This window comes from Lissotriton helveticus, chromosome 3_1, assembly GCF_964261635.1.
Source record: "Lissotriton helveticus chromosome 3_1, aLisHel1.1, whole genome shotgun sequence".
Taxonomy (NCBI): domain Eukaryota; kingdom Metazoa; phylum Chordata; class Amphibia; order Caudata; family Salamandridae; genus Lissotriton; species Lissotriton helveticus.
Window position 1 is genome coordinate 1,913,283,735 of NC_136061.1, and position 17,738 is coordinate 1,913,301,472.

General features: G+C 44.6%; 1 protein-coding gene across 2 annotated transcripts in view; it reads right to left on the reverse strand.

The window, feature by feature from the left end:
• The window catches only part of OSBPL5 (oxysterol binding protein like 5), a 970,364-nt gene that overhangs the window by 492,627 nt on the left and 459,999 nt on the right, over positions 1 to 17,738 (reverse strand). For both annotated transcript variants that reach the window (XM_078682923.1, XM_078682922.1), the window contains one exon: positions 2,653 to 2,726. In XM_078682923.1, coding sequence (XP_078539049.1) covers positions 2,653 to 2,726 — 74 coding nt within the window. The remainder of the gene's footprint in view (positions 1 to 2,652; positions 2,727 to 17,738) is intronic.

Consider the following 17,738-nt stretch of genomic DNA (forward strand, 5'->3'; position numbering starts at 1 on the left):
GCTCGGAGAGCATAATAAGATGGGGGAAGAATTGCCAGTAGGGAGGGAAGGGAACTGTCGGAGAACCAAGTCTCGGTGAGGAATAAAAGATCGGGTTTATGTGACTCCAATAACGTAAAAAGGTCCAGCTGGTGCTTGACTGCCGATCTGGTGTTAAGATACATCGCGGAAACAGCCGTAAGGGAAGAGCCAGTGGGTGAAGGGATAACGGAGCAGCCGGTCGAAGGCAAGGGTAGAGAACAACAGTGGAGGGGGACATTGGGTTTATGGAGGCCTAGCCTGATGAGTCGGGCTGAAATAGTGTCCTCTAGAGGCCACAGGCCTTGATGATCGGTCAGTTGTGCAGATGAGTATTGAATAAAAGGAGCAGAATGACTAGCCCCTAGCCTCGGTCGGCCGCGGAAGGGCGCAGACGGGCTTTCCTTAGGCGCGCCTTCGGCGCGCAATCTTCGCGCCCGCTGCGCTCGTCCGCTGCGCTTCCGATGAAAGCACATGATTTATAGAGGGGAGGACAGATGGGCGGTGGGCGTGGCCTCCAAGGGGGCGTGGCCTGCGGGCTGAGCGAGGCGCTGTGAAAGCGTTCCCCGCCTAGTTACACCAGCTCAGAAACCGCTGGTCAGAAGCGTCGAGTGAGGGGGTAAGTGAGTCTTTAAAACACAATAATAACAAAACAACAGTTTTAAAAATGAGCTGCCTCCCGGCTTTCCGCTTTAGGAGTGTGGTACAGACAAATGGTGGCGCTCGTAGTCAGCGTCCCTTTTGTATTGGTGGGCGGTGGGCGTGGCCTCCAAGGGGGCGTGGCCTGCGGGCTGAGCGAGGCGCTGTGAAAGTGTTCCCCGCCTAGTTACAACAGCGCAGAAACCGCTGGTGAGAAGCGTCGAGTGAGGGGGTAAGTGAATCTTTAAAACACAATAATAACAAAACAACAGTTTTAAAAATGAGCTGCCTCCCGGCTTTCCGCCTCAGGAGTGTGGTACAGACAAAATGGTAACTATGGACTATGGTAACAAATTACCATATTTTCCTCTGTGGCCTTTGAGAAGTAGGTTCCTAATATCTACTAGTGTTCTACTAGCTCCTCTTATCATTTAACACAGTTACTCATGCCCTTGTACCTTTGTGACTTGAATGACTAAGGTCCTCATTATGAGTGGCCCAATGTAATTAGATTATTAAACACCTTGTGGCACCATGTTGTCTATTTATTATAGCACCCCATGCCCCAACAAATCTTGATAGTTTACAGTGCATTGTGCTTTCAACAAGACAATTTAAATCCTTGGCAATTGAAGGCGTCAACCAAAACAGCACATACATATTAATCAATTTTCACTACTAATTTGGTTTGAATTTTGTTATTATTTCTGTAATGCTGCACGTACTCTAAAAGTCTATAGTGCCTTTAAACGGCTAACTTTACAGGCACGATTATGAGCCTGGCGGTCGGAGGACTGCCAGACTCACGGGGCACAGCGGTGATGGGCCAGCCACTGCTGCACTGGCGGACTGACCACCCCATAAAGATTTGGGCGGTCGGACCGCCCTGGAACTGTCGCCGCCGCCAGGGAACTACCATTCCCTGGAGGTGGCGTGGTGGTCAGATGCTGCAATATGCGTCCCGCCATGCATATTACGTGTTTCCCCTCCACCGACTTTTGAGTCCTTGCTAAACAGGAACTTTGCTGTGCGGTCCCATTGTGGTGCCTTTTTTAAAGGCACCATCGCCTTTGAAAGAGTCACTGCCTCAGGACCCCCTTGCGCCCGCCCGCCAGTCCACTTTTAAATTGTAATCTGGTGGGTGGGCAACGGCGAGTCCTGGCAGTGTGGGGGAGTGGTGGTGGCGCACTGCCTGCTTCCGCACCTCCACAACTCCTTATAGGGCCCTATATGTGTAGATCTACTCACATATAGATGTACTCCGATACCTAGGAGTAACTCCACATTTTTTGCTATTAACCATTTATGAGTGGAAACATTTCACCAAAGTGCCGTTTTAACAATATTCATCCCCTCAGCTGAGGTGGTGAGGCCCCTTTTAAATAAATTGATGAATGCAAAGCTATTCCAAGTAACTTGTCACATGTCATTGGATATCTCCGCCACTAGGCTAGGGACCTCCCTAAGGGAAAGTCTAGGGATATTTAATACATTGTTATCATTTAATTTCAAAATGTCAGTATGTTTTAATGTAAAATATAAATAAATAATTTAAAATATTTAATATCAAGATGGAATTAATAAGATGTTATAGTTGAATGCTGCAAAAAGTAACAGGAAAGAAAGTTTGGTTGTTGAAATACCCATGTCTTTAATGAGTGTCTAAAATGAAGGAAACTTTAGAATTACTTAAGACTGACAGTCACCTTCCAAAATGACTGCATAGATGTTGACTAGCTCTGTAGGGTTTCTTGACTGTGTTATTGCTTTATAGTTCACGTAAAGGCTATCACAACCTAGAAGTCACTGAAATCACCAGGCTCATGTTCCCGGTTATTGCCAGACAATGAATCATTGATCCGGGGCCCCAGAGCCTTTCTTATGTCCACGAGTTACAACAATGCTGATTCCTGAGGCTATTAGCAAATATATCTGATAAAATGCATGGGTTGATAGAGGTGAGATGCTCTTGAAGTTGTATAATTTATGCACTACCTGGCTAATGGAGATTGGTGTCAAAGGTTCCTCATCCTTCGCAGTTGACATATTTTTATTTTCAGCATCTTGCCCTGCAAATCACAAAAACAAAAAAAGACACTCATTAATTAGGAATCTAGAAAAACAAATTCATATTACAAACAATAAAGTAATAACAAAACAGATCTCAGTCATAGGACAGTACTAGTGTAGTGAGGGGTAGAGGAAGTGAAATAACACATGCTTTGACACTAAACTGCATCACAAAGTTGACCCGTTGTCCTACATTTAGCACCTCACAGCCTCTTTTTAAGTCTAACTTGGCAGCAAAGCTGTCTTCATACCTTAAGTGATCAACCGAAATAGAGCTTATAGAAGCACTAGCTGGGTCTACGTCTCCTCTTACATGTTGATTGTCTTAACTACAACATTTGATTGAGGAATAATTGTGTGCTTACACTGCAAAAGAGTACTTGAATTACATCTTATGTATTGATGGAAAGCTTATGCTCAATACAACAGGCCTGAATTGGTTATGGTGCCAAACAATTTGTCAGATGGCTATGGTAACATTCCATATATCAGATGCCATAAGTCTGATCTTTTATTATCAAAAGTTATGACAAAGGTGTTAGACCTTGCTGGTAGGTCACTCCCCCACCACAGAGCTCCGCCTTGTGTGCCCTGACGCTGCTGTAGAAGTGGAGGTCCTCCTCCACCCGCAGGTTACCACCTGCGCCTCATCCCTGGTGGGCAGTGGTAGGCCTTAGGTTTGTATCTCTGTCGCTGTCTGTTCCCTGTATTGCCTGCAATTTTGTCTGTGCCTGTGTTGCTTGCCTTCTGTTTCCCCCTCGCTGCCCCTGATTTGTGCCCGTTTTGCCTTCTGTTTCCCCCTCGCTGCCCCTGATTGTGCCCGTTTTTGCCTTTTGTTTCCCCCTCGCTGCCCTTGATTTGTGCCCGTTTTGCCTTGTGTCCACCTCACTGCCCCTGATTTGTGCCCGTTTTAACCTTCTGTGTCCCCCTCGCCGCCCCTGATTTGTGCCCGTTTTGCCTTCTGTGTCCCCCTCGCTGCCCCTGATTTGTGCCCGTTTTTGCCTTCTGTTTCCCCCTCGCTGCCCCTGATTGTGCCCGGTTGCCCTCAGGTGCCCTCACCGCTCCCATTCCCACCGCTGCGTCCTCTGCGGCCCTGCCCCCTCACCGCCCATTTACTGCCCCTGCCTACCGCCTCCCAGCTGCTCCTCCCTCCCACATCCCCATATATGGTGGCTGCACCGCTGGTGCGCCGGAGGCACGCCTAAGGAAAGCCCATCTGCGCTCCCGTCTGCGCCTGGATCACGCCCAGCACCAGAACCCCTGGTCCCCGCACCCGCCACGATGACCACCGCCGCATCCTACTGAACACCCGCTCCGCACGCAAACACGCCGTCGAGCTCTGGAACCTGATTAACATATCATGCCCGGACATCACCTTCCTGACAGAGACCTTGATGAACGACTCCTCCGCACCCGACATCGCCATAGCCATCCCAGACGGCTACAAGATCACCTGCAGAGACCACACCAACGGAGTCAGAGGAGGAATTGCCATCGTTCACAAGAACAGCATCAGGGTCTCGACCAGCACCGACGACACGCTCAGCACCACCGAACACATGCATTTCCCGATCCACATAGACCCCAACTCCACCCTCAGAGGCACCCTCATCTACAGACCCCCCGGACCCCGAGCCCAGTTCAGCGACTCCATCGCTGACTTCATCAGCATGCACGCCCTGAACTCCACCGACAACATCCTCTTCAGAGACCTGAACTTTCACCTGGAGAACACCTGGAGAAAAACAAAAACAGCAACTCGACAACCCTGATTGATAACCTCGCCAACCTCGGACTGAGGCAACTTGTCACAACGCCTACCTACTCCGCAGGCCACACGCTTGACCCCATCTTCTCCGCAAGCCCCCTCGTCGCCTTCAGCCACACCACCGAACTCCTCTGGACCGACCACAGCTGCATCCACTTCTCCTTCCAGAAACCCACCACACACCACCACGCCCAACAGATCCCTCGCTGCTGCTGGAGAAAAATCACTGAAAACCAATTAGTTTCCAAGCGAGCCTGCCTGAAACTATGGAAGACTCCGGACAGCCACGCAGCCCACAAGGACGCCACCCTCAACCACTATCACCTCATCCGGACTGCCAAGAGGACCTCCTTCAAAGACCACCTCGACAACAACGCGCACAACAGCAAGGAGCTCTTTAACATCGGGAAGGAACTCTCCAACCCTAGCTTCAACACCGACATCCCGCCGTCGCAAGCCCTGTGCTACTCCCTCACAACCTTCTTCCATCGCAAGATAGCAGACATCCACGACAGTTTCAACACCCAGACAGCCCCAACAGACAGCAACACAACTGACTCCCCGCACACCATCGACCACGACCTCCTGCTAGCCTGGACCAGCATGAGCATCGATGACACCATCAAGACCATGAGCACAATCCATTCAGGCTCCCCGTCAGACCCATTCCCGCACCACATCTTCAACAAAGCTAGCAGCTCCATCGCACCCCACCTGTGCAACGTCATCAATCTCTCCCTCGAGACAGTGACCTTCCCAGAGAGCTGGAAACACGCCGAGATCAACGCCCTACTCAAAAAACCCAAAGCAGACCCTAGAGACCGCAAAAACTTCCAGCCCATCTCGCTGTTCCCGTTCCCGGCAAAGGTCATTGAGAAGATCGTCAACAGACAGCTAACCCGATGCCTTGAAGAAAACAGAAACCTGGACCCTTCCCAGTCAGGGTTCTGCAGGAACCACAGCACTGAGACCGCCCTCATTGCCGCCACCGACGAAATCAGGACACTGCTGGACAACGGTGAGACCGCAGTCCTCATCCTCCTGGACCTCTCCGCCGTGTTCGACACGTCTGCCACCGCACACTATGCGCACACCTCCAGTCTGACACTGTTCAACATCTACATAGCCCCGCGAACACACGTCGCCCACGACCTCAACATAATCTCCTACACCGACGACAGTCAACTGATCCTCTCCCTCACCAAGGACCCCATCACCGCCAAAGCCAACCTCCACGAAGGAATGAAGGCCGTCACCGAGTGAATGAAGACCAGCCGACTGAAGCTGAACACGGACAAAATGGAGGTCGTCATTCTCGGCTCCAACCACTCAGCCAGGCATGACTCCTAGTGGCCGAAGGCACTGGGGGCAGCCCCAACACCCACCGACCACACGCCCAACCTGGGAATCATCCTTGACTCAACGCTCTCCATGACCAAGCGAGTCAGCGCCGTCTCCTCCTCCTGCTTCAACACCCTCTGCATGCTCTGCAAGATCTACAGGTGGATCCCAACAGATACAAGAAGAACAGTCACCCAGGCCCTCGTCAGCAGCAGACTCGACTACGGAAGCGCCCTCTATGCGGGAGCCCCGACCAAGCTCATCAAACGACTGCAACACATCCAAAACGCCTCGGCACGACTGATCCTCGACGTACCATGCCACGCCCACATCACCCCCCAACTGAGAAACCTGCACTGGCTGCCCGTCAACAAGAGGATATCCTTCAAGCTCCTCATCCACGCACACAAGGCACTCCACAAGACCGGCCCAGCCTACCTTAACAAACGACTTTCCTTCTACATCTCCAACCGCCAGCCCAGTTCCGCTGACCTCACACTCGCCACCGTCCCGCGCATCTGAAGAACAACCACCGGTGGGAGGACCTTCTCCCACCTCACCGCCAAGACCTGGAACACCCTCCCACTGAGCCTACAACAGACCCAAGACCTGCTGACCTTCAGGAGGCTACTCAAGACCTGGCTGTTCGATCAGTAGCGGCCCCCTCCCCAAAGCGCCTTGAGACCCTCACAGGTATGTAGTGTGCTCTACAAATGCTTGATTGATTGATTGAGACCTGACAGCTGTAGGTTGGCCGTCCCCTACCCTTTTGGCTGACTACTTCCATTTTTCTGAACTCATTTTTGCTGGTTTTAGGACTCTGTACACTTTACCACTGCTGACCAGTGCCAAAGTGGTTGTGCTCTCTCCCTTTAAACATGGTAAACATTGGCTTAACCCCGGTTGGCATATTTACTTTATTTATAAGTTCCTAGTAAGGTGCACTACATGTGCCCAGGACCTGTACATCAAATGCTACTAGTGGGTCTGAAGCACTCATTGTGCCACCCGCTTAAATATCCCTCTAACCATGGCTCAGGCCTACCATTACAGAGCCTATATGTGCAATTTAAACGCCCCTTTCGACCTGTCAAGGTAACCCTCTTTTCAGGACAAAACCTTCCCTTTTCACACATGTCACCCTGAAATTAGGCCCACAAGGCGGGGTGCATTGTATTTAAAAGGCATGACATGCACGTTCAGGTTTTGCATGTCCTGGTAGTGAAAAACTCCCAATTTCGTTTTAAACTGCTGCTCGGCCTATTTATCCCATAGGATAGCATTGGGATTACCTTATCACATCTTTTAAGTGTAATTCCCAATTGTGAAGGAATAGGCTTTTCAAGTTTGGGGTTACTGAACTCACAATTTAATATCACAAATTTTGGTAAAGTTGGATTTTAAATTCCAGTTTAGCGACTGCCACATTTAGAAAGTTGCCATTTACTTAGTTTAACCATTTGGTGCATTCTGCTTGTATCGGGGATACACGTCTGGGGTGAATGACAGCTTGCTTCCTGCATTCCGTCTAGACGGTCACACAAAAAGGAAGGGTAGGTGAGCCTGAGTGCTCATCTGCATGTAGATGGGACATCCTGAGCTGAATGGGAGGGGGAGCTAACACTTACACCTGATCCAACACAAAAGATTAATTACCCCTATGTAGTGTGTCTGGAGCCTGGTGAGGAAGGGAGAACCTCTGTGTAATTCAAGTATAAGCATAAGTATGTACTGAACCTCGGTCACTACCAAATCAGTACCAAACCAATACACTCAGAATTGGCTAGTTGTGAGCGTAAAAAATCAATTTGGTATGTATTACACCCAAACTATGATTCGGAAACAAGTTACTGAATCGCAGTTTGGATTTACAACCAAATACCTTTTCAGTCCACGAAACATTAATAATATACTAACTACAAACGTTATGCAGACAATATATAGAAACCAAACTATCGTCATATCAAAATATCATGTTTAAAATATTGTGATATAGAAATATCGTCTGCAAGAATATAGTTGACAAGAATAACGATTTTAAGGTAAGTAAATTCGATTTTGAAAATACAGAAATCATTAATATTGTTTACAAAAATATAGTTGTTTATAATATTGTTTTTTAATTATTGTTATGTAGTTTCGTATATATTTTAAATGTATATGTAATAAATGTGTTGTATAATTATTGTTTATTATTGTTTATGTTTTTTAATATTGTTGTTACATTTTTAGTAGCTATTACATTTAGTTCAATAAATGTTTGTGATATTTAGTACTGTAGCAGGTTGTGGGGCTTATAGAGGCTTATAGGGGCACAGGGTAGGAAGTAAATCAATTGTAATTAATTATTAATTAATGTTTAATTAATACTAATTATTGAATTGATAAAAATATTAATTATGTAATTACTTTTTTACGTTAAATTTTAGGTGTGTGTTGTGGGTTTTTGTAGGGGTATAGGGTGGGTAGTACATTGATTGTAATTAATTAGTAATTAATTTTAATTAATATTTTAATTACTTAATTTATAAATATGTATGCTAATTGTGCAATTCATGTTTATTAAAGTTGTGTTCAGGTGTGGGTTGTGGGTTTTGTAGGGGTACAGAATGGAAGTAAATACATTGTAATTCATTAATATTTGTTTTAAAATTAATATTAATTATCCAATTGATAATTAATTATCCTAATTGGGTTATTAATGTTTTTACATTTTAAGCTTTAGGTGCAGATGTTTGGTTTTGTAGAGGTATAGGGGTTGCATTGACTGTTGTGAGAATAGTAAATATTACCCCTCCACAATCCAACACTTTCTCTACTGTCGCATAGACTGGAAGGGGAATAATAACCGTTACCCCTTCGCAATCCAACACTTTCACTACCATTGCACTGCATGAAGTGCAAATAGATAAATGTACCCCTCATGAGTCCAACTATTTCCCTACTGTGCACTGACTAGAGTGGGAATAGAAAATATTACCCCTCCAGAATTAAACATTTTCCATACTGTTGAAGTGAGTGAAGAGGGAGTAGTACATTTTAACCCTCATGAGTCAAACATTTTCCTACTGTTATTTTAAATTATAGTGGGAATAGTATATGTATTATTTATAGAATTTTATAGTTTACTTTATTTAAAATTAAATGTTTATGTTTTTAAGTGAAAAATAGAATAAGTATAATAATAATATTTAATACATTATATGTAAATTGATAGTTTTGTAGGTTTACTTTTATAATTGTAATTAAGTTGGTATATTTTAAATATAAATAGAAAATATTAGTTTAATCATATTTTAAATATATATTACTATATATGTGTGTTTTAATTTTTTGAATATGTATAATAGTTATATTTATTTCAGAATTAATGAAATATATTTAATTTGTATTATATTACTGTTACTTTTTAATATATTTCATGTTTAATATTTATATTTATAAAAAACACTATTTTGTACAACAATATTATTGAGATCGATATTTCACATTAACAATATAGCATGATGATATTTTTGTACGGCAATATTTCCAGAGGCAATATTTTGTCAGTGAATCCTACAAACATGTGGTGGTAACCCATTCACAAAGAGAATGTAAACAAAAGGTTGTACTGGGTTCAACTTTGATAGCTGCTATTCCTCATTCTGTAGCTGCTTTATTATGCACAATGAAAACTCAAATTCTATCCACCACATGATTGTCCAATTTAAGTTTTGCTACTTTCTGCTTCCCACATCGCTTTAACCCACCACCCAGGAAAGACTCACTCTGCCCACTGTATTGTAGTCGGAGCTCCTTGACTTTCTCCTTATTATTGACCATTTGAAAAAGTCCACGATTGATTTGTCTAATGCCCGTTACCCAACAGTGAACTTTTATATTAAGTGTATGGATCTTGTTTAAAAAACTGTGTTGCAAATGTTGTTGGGGGATCTGCACATTGTATGAAGTAGTGAAGAGCCAACATTTACCTAAGGTCTGCTCTGCTGATGTAGCTGAGCTTCTCACCTTCACCTGGGTGTGTATTTTAACATTTACTGGTTTCAAGTTTGCCTTTGGAGTGGCCCACGATTTGGGGAAGCTCTAAAAGCAAATGGGTTTTCTTGCTTCTTCTGGGATACTTATTGAAAGTTGGTTCTATGCAAACAATGTCTTACATGCCCTCATGTGCTCCCCCACCCCCAAGATTGCTATTACCAAATGTGCAGTCCATCAATATTCTCAATACAAGGTGTCCAGGGGAAAGGCTTTTGCTGATGAAACTGTAAAAGCTCTGTGTTGTGTCCAAACCATAAAATGCAATATACACTGTATACACCTATGGATTTCCTGTAACTACACTGAAAGAACAGTCTCCATTGCAGGATCAGACTTCTGATTATGAAGAAAAACAGTCATGCATCAAGCAGAATTATAAAAGGGACCCTGATGCGGTACAGAGGGAGGGATTAGGGAGACTGGTGCCCCCCAAACTTCTTGCTCTCTAACCTTGCCCAATTATACCAAGGCTACGTGCATTTCAGAAGTGACACATGATTAATGTTGCAGCAAACATCAGATTTCCACCCTTCTTTCCTTTTGTTGCACTGCAAATATGCCTTCCCTGTGCAATATGTTTAGCCCATAATATTGGAAATGAATTACAGTCACTTCTGCCTTCCATCCACCGACTTGGGGATCTTTGTCCATTTGCAGATGGAGTTAGTTCTGATACACAAATGTTGATCCTACCCCTACATAATTGTGATTGTGTCCATGGTGGGAATTAGCATACCCGTTCTCTCATACACATGCTGTTATGGTGGTCAAAAAGCTACTGAGAGACTTCATATCCCATTTCAGCATCCTGTTGAGGATTTCAGTAACCTAGAAACCCTCTATGTCTCTTCTGTAATGCAGGCAGCTTGCAAGGTTATTCAGTTCTGTACCTGGAAGTTAGGATGAATGAGGAATGGTATCTCTCTCTCTGGTCTCGATATTCCAGGCTGCCTGCGAGGGCTACCCAGAAACGCCGGTGCTGGATTCTCGGCAGGAGAAAGCAGCGCGTCTCAGCGCGTCAGGAAGGCGGGGCTGCTGCCAGCGGGGTCTGCTCTGCTCTTGGCTTCGGCAAGTATGGCTGCTCCGTCTCGTCACCACGCGTGTGTTTGCATATGGCAAGATCGGTAATATTTATACCTTTAAGGTGCCGAGATTGACGTAAGGATGGACATAGATAGGTCAATAAAGATGTCATACGATTTGCTCGTTAGCACATTCTTTTACTAAAGTTCTCGGTGAAATCAAAACAATGGCCGCAGGGTTTTGCCCAGGTTGTCATAGGTTTGAACCAGTATGCAGACTCATAGGCTTTACAGCAGGGAACATAAGATATTTTCTCTGAGACTTCGGGTATGCACAAAGACAATACACCAAGAAGGAGAAAGGGAGAGGGCAACAAGGAGAGGGCAACAAGCCATCTAAACCACATAGCTATGATGTCTACTCCTCTTGTTTAAGCATTTTGTTCACCGTGGCATCCCCATTTGGAACCAGCCAGGGCCTGACCCTGAATCTCATGGGAACATACAGCCTGAGCTGACAGGTCAGGTCCTCATTGAACCTCAAAAGGAGCAACCAAGGACCGGTTTCATCTTGATAAGGGCTCATCAGCCAGGTATAGTTTTGTTCCAGTCACACAATGTGCATGGGACCCTCGTCTGGGCATACCCTTGCCACTTGGGGAGGTACATCAAAGACACAATAACTGAAGGCTGGAATGCTTGCAATTTGTTTAACCACTGGCAATTGCTCTGAGTAGCATCCCAACCCATAATTATTTTGCTCACTGTACAACAATGATTTGGACCTAGCTGTATCAAATCAGTCTTGACCCTTCTCCTGATAGGAACAGTCCAGCCTGAACTACTAGGCCAGGTCCTCACTGAAACGTTGCATAAGCAACCTAGGACCAGGTTCACCCTGATAAGAGCTCATCAGCCAGGTTTAGCTTGGTTGCAGAGGTACTGTATGGGACCCACGCCTGGGCATACGCTTGCCATTCAGGGCAGGATATCAAACACACAACAGGGGATGGGAGGAATGCTTGCAGTTTGTCTAATCACCACCAGTCAGGGCCGGACTGGGACACAAAACGGCCCTTGCAAAGGGCTTGGCCAGCCCCCCAGGGGTTTGGGGGTGCGGCCAAGCTGTTTACCAGGGCCGGTTTCTGACGATTTCGTTACAGCAGCTGATGTTGCAGCTATGCTGCAAAAGCGGCCCTGTAACAAAATTGGCACCCAGGGGCCCAAAACCAGCCCCCACCCTGGTGGCCCACCGGGGAAATGCCCGCTATGGCCAGTCCGGCCCTGCTGCCAATCACTCGCGGTAACATCTGAACCCATCCTTCTTTTGCTCGCCTTGCCACCTTAGTTAGCCAAATACATATGATCCTTGACCCTGCTCCTCATGGGAAATGTCTGGGCCAGGCCTTCACCAAACCAGAACACAAGCAACCTAGGACTCCGCTCTGATAACCCTGATCACCATTCGTTAGACTTATTGCAAACATTCTCCCATCAACTTTTGTGTGTTTATTGTTGGTTGAACAGACTTCCGTCTTCCTTATTGTTGCAGTTACTATGGGTGAATGAGTATTGTAGGACTTGATTCATGGTGAGAGTGTTAGCCCAATCCTTATAGCCAGTTTAATGGATTAAATGAAAAGTAGCTGCTAGACAAAATTGTGCAGTTTACAGGTGAATTACAGTCAATGACAGTATTCTTCGTGAGCCAGCCAACAGTATTTCTGAGCTATTGAATATGATTTAAGGCATGTTTAGTGCCATTGAACATGGCCAGACGTGCATTTGTGATGTTACAAGAACACCCCCCTATGAGGGTCTGGCTCCAACATTCTAAAGCACGCTCTTTCTGGCCAGAATCAATATCTGACAACATGTTTGTGAAATACATTATGAAAGGGAATGTGTGAGTAAAAGCCTCGTTTAAATATTCAAGTGTACATGCTTTGTGGGTCACTGGTAAAAGCAATGCCTTGCTTGTTCAGCTGTAGAATGTCATTCTGGTGATATTTAACAAACCCCATCATCAACCTATGAGGTCACTTTATCAAAGGTACCCTATGTATAACTCATAACGTTTTTACCCCGTAAATAGTGTTGCACGTCGTCCTATCTGCTGTGGTGCATTCCGACTCTATTTTAGCTTTCTGGAGCCACAGTTGTTGACCCCTTGCGTGGGCTGGGGGCTGCTGAACAGGCCTTAGCAACAGTATGACTGCAAAAAATGCAATTTCCTTCAACTTTGTTAATGCATCTATTTTAGAACTGACCGGACATGCGGTCAAGCAAAACATTAACAGTAAAAGGGCTAAAATATCTAATATATTTCTTTTTTTTATAGCTAGTGGAAGAAGTACTTATTGGCGTGCACATATATATTTTCAGGCCTCACTGTATGCACACCTACATAGTTCGTCACACAGATGGAATTTCACAGGCTAAGTATAGTTTTCTTTTAATCGAAATACAGTTCAAATTTTGATTCATAACTTGTTACTTGTAACTTAATGAACTTTGGACTGAACCATGTAGATGTTTTACATGTAAAATAAAGTATATATAATGTGGTATATAACAGTGCATTCAGAAATAAAAAAAATTCTCCCTAAAATGTTACAAAATGTCTCTAAATAAGTACAGCCGGTTGATTTACGGTTCTTTCGTGCAGAGATGCGCAGAGCCATTTATAAATGTACTCATTCATAATAAGACTGAATGAGCGAGCGGTGTGACGTAGCACCTCTGCAGGGCCATGGAAAGCAGAGAGCATAGGAGGCAGTGGGATCCTAGCACAGGTTTGGGTCGGCACTTAAGGGTGCGGCTGTAACTCGGAACATGGGACTGGCCCTGTTCATTGTTTAGGGAGTGTGGTTTGGTGGTTTCTTGTAATATGTTATTTGTAAGTTGAAATTTAGGTCTTAGGGACATATGAGGAAAATAACATATGTCAGGATTCATCGTGCAATTCAGAATGAGTCACAAACATCAAAAGGAGCAAATCTGAAAAAAGAATACAAATGGGTGAACCCGCTTGAGGAAAACTGGACAATATAGGCACTCAATAGATTCTTGTAAGAAAAAGCGAAAGGTAGACAAGCTAGTTGTTTATTTAAGACATAAAGGAAGCATTTCTGCAAGAGGCACTCAAATCTGCAAGGCCATCTTTCAAGTTAGCTTAGGGCGCTCCAATACAAAGAAAACCACCCATCCATTTCAATGCACCGCGAAATATTATCCAATAGCTATCACTTCAGTTGTCTTCGTGTCCACTCGTGCGATTAAGAAAAATGAGCAAATGCAACATGAAATGGTAACATTGAGTGGGGCGCGTTTATAAATAATGAACCTTACTGTATGAAAATATTTCTACCATGATGTCACTGATGAAATTAATTGATTAATACATTGTTCTCTTGAAAAGAGTCAAAAAGATAAATTAGTTATGGAACACCGGGTTGTAATGAAATAGTTTTGCAAAGTCTGAATGTTTTTTTCGTGCTTGTACAACCTGTTTTGTTTTCTAAGCACGAATGAGACCTTAGGCTTGGTTTGTGTAATTTCTCTAATTGAAGGTCAAAAGACTGTTTATTTTATTCATGAGTAGAACAGGGCTGGACAGGCATTTTATTCCATGGGCGTTTCCCTTGTGGGCTGGATCCCTTGGAGGCCGGCTCTGGAAGCCTGGGGCTGCTCCTAGAGCCTATGTCACTTTCACAGGCTACCCAAAGTTAACTGGTGCAGGCTCAAGAGAGAGAGAAGGAGAGAGAGGAGAGGTAGAAAGAGAACGATTAGAGAGGGAGAATAGAGAGATGAGAGAAGAAGAGTGAGAAAATTGGTGGAAAGAGAGGGATAGTTTGAGGAAGACGAAGGGAAGGGAAGGGAAAGGGACTGGTTGGCACATTTTTACCAGAGCTGCTTTTGGTTCCCCAGTTTGGCCCAAATAGGGGAGCATAACAATTTGAACATAAACACGGCTCAGTGAAGGCACGGTGTTACCACTTCCAGTGACTGTATGGTTTATTAGCATGTAATAAATCCGAGGTTTCTTGCTGAGTATGTGAACTTCAGTGTGTCTAGGGGAAAGTTAATGGTACTTGAACAAGAAGTGGGTGCTGTTTACGAAAGTCAAGATTTGCATGTGTTATGTATGACTAGAGGTGCAGTGTAAAGAAGTAGATTGGGTGTAATTGACATTATGCTGATAAGCGAACAAAAATGAGGAGATATGCCAAAGAAAAAGTCCTAGGACTGAGCTTTGTGGTGCAAATGGTGATGGGTGGATGTTGTGGTCTTCGAGTTCTGACTAAGAATGTGCGATCCAATGAGCTATGGAAGTAATCCATTTGTGTCTTAGGCCAATGATGACAACTGAATGAAGTGAGATGGGTACAGTAGCATGGTCAACAATGTAAAGTACAGAGTAGTTAGAAGTAAAATAGTACATCAAGCAATTCATAATCGATTTCTCAAGTATATTAGAAAGAAAGGGAAGATGCGATACACAACAGTGATATGTAGGGTCGAAGTGGGACTGTAAATAGGCCGGGGACCAAAATAAAAGTTGCTCCCCTTAGTGAATTAAAAAACTAAAAAAGAGGACCATGGTTGCAAATTGGAGAAGTTTTGATCAAGTAAAGACACGCTGCATAAGTGTCTTGTAAGGTATGGAAGTTTGCATAGATTTGAAATTTCTGCAGGCAGTGTATGTTTTTATACAAAGGAAATCGATGGTAAAAACTGGCCCAGCAGACCATAAAACAGGCCCACAACTAGGCAAATAACCTTACTACTCAATGACATGCCAGCCCAGTCCGCTGGGCACTGCATGATTGCCCAATAGGCCTGCCCAACCCCAGTAATATGAGGGATATGCAGTATAAGTATTACAAAGGTGCCTTTAGCTGAAGTATACCTACTGGAGATCTGAAGCAGGTAGGGTTTGTGCAGATGTGCTAGAGTAGCCGAAAAGAGGGACCAAATGGATAAGGACATGGGATGTGGTTGCAAGAGGTTTGATAGTCTCAGGATTGAAACAGTTTTATGGTGCACCAGAGGGAATGGAAGGTTTAATGATAGGAATGAGTCCAAGTGCGGCATGTAGAAACAATGTGTAAAGGTATGGCTGAGGAGTGTTGGAGTAGGATGGGGTGTAAGAGGAGGATAGTGGAACAACCAATAGTGTAGCCAATGGTTTCCTGTGCTGGTGATTTTCTTTGAGAAATAGGTAGCAAGGTCATTCGTTGATAAGGATAGGTTGTTGATAAGATTGTATGGAGGAAAAGAGTAAGTTGTTGATTATGCATGAGAAACAGTGCTGAAGACACTGAAATGAGATGATAAGGTTTTGAAAGTATGATAACTGGGAATTATCACTGTATTGGATAGTGTACACCATAGATACTCACAAACATTTTCCGAGGGGCCACAAAGTATGGGCTGTGGTGAGCCAGAGGGTCGCGTTGATGCTGGCAGGATGGGAGTGGGGCTTTGTGGGTAGTTAATTGTTGCAGGATACTATATTAGATTATTTTCCTTTCCTTCAGTTGACTTGTATTTAAAAGATTCCTCACTTATTTAACATCTTTTTGAATGTTAGCGCTTTCTGTAGTTAACAAAAACTCGGTGCAGCTTTTAACCCGAGGCCGCATCTGAAGGCCAGGAGGGCCGTAGGCGACCCCCGTGTCGTACTTTGAGTATCACTGGTGTACTCAAAGGTTGTTAGTATTCCTTGAGGTTCCCAGTAGTTTTGTTTCAGCTCTCATTTTGAATTTGAAGTTGGGGATTTTAGTTGATATCTGAGTCTTTGGGCATGAGGTAGTTGAGGATCATTTGTGTTCAACATCTGTTTCACAATGGTATCGAAGTGATTGAATGATGTGTTGTGTTGGAATAGTGTGAGGTCGTTAAGAATTTGGTTCAGGAATGTGGGAAGGGATCTGGGAAATTTTTCCTTTTTAGGTCTCACCTATGCAGCTCATGAGCTGCATAAGAAAAAGAACTTTAGTAATGGCTTCAGCTTTGCAGGCAAAAACATGCACCTGTTGCATTGCTTTGAATGGCAACGCATGCACGTTTGGCGATTCTCTTACGGGAGCGAGCTTAGACACCATATGTTTGTAATTAACTTGCAAATGGTGCCCCTGCTCATTCCAGCAAGGGAAACAGGCGCAGGCCCCCTCTTCTCTCCCCTCCCCCTGCTGCCCCCTGTCAGCGGCCAGAGTTCACACTCAGGGAAGAGCGAACCATTGGGTTGTTTGTATCAACTTCTATTTGTATAATGCCCGGCTTGGAGGTCCGAATACATGCGTTAACTTGAAGTATTTTATTGTCTGTCACGCTGTAATAAAGACTCTTTGTTATGCTGACTTAATGATGTGCCATTTTTGTGTGTAAGTGTGATGATGCACGAAAGAGAAGTCTCACTGACAGATGTCATAAATCAGTGCACAGTGTGAAGTTGTGTGAGGCGTTGTGTTAAGGCAGAATGCAGACCCCCTTCTTCTGCGCAATGACGCCTCCAGGTGCTGTCTTCGAAGAGCTGCAGCCCTCAGATTCAAAGAGCGGGGAGAGGATTGTTAAACCTATTACTGCGCTGCCCCGTCTCGACCCCTGAGGGGTCGGACTGACCTTTAACTCCATCTGGCTAATGCAGGTCAGGACCAGTCACCTTCTGTTTCAAAGATGCCCCAGCCGCTTTAGGGCCACTTCGCTGCAGCGTTCCCTTAGCTTCTGTTTAGCATTTCTATCAATACACATGCGTGAAGCTGCGTTGCGTGTGGCACTGTCTGTGCTGCATGTTCGTCTTGGCCTTGTCTTCTAAGCAGTTGCTATTCATTCAC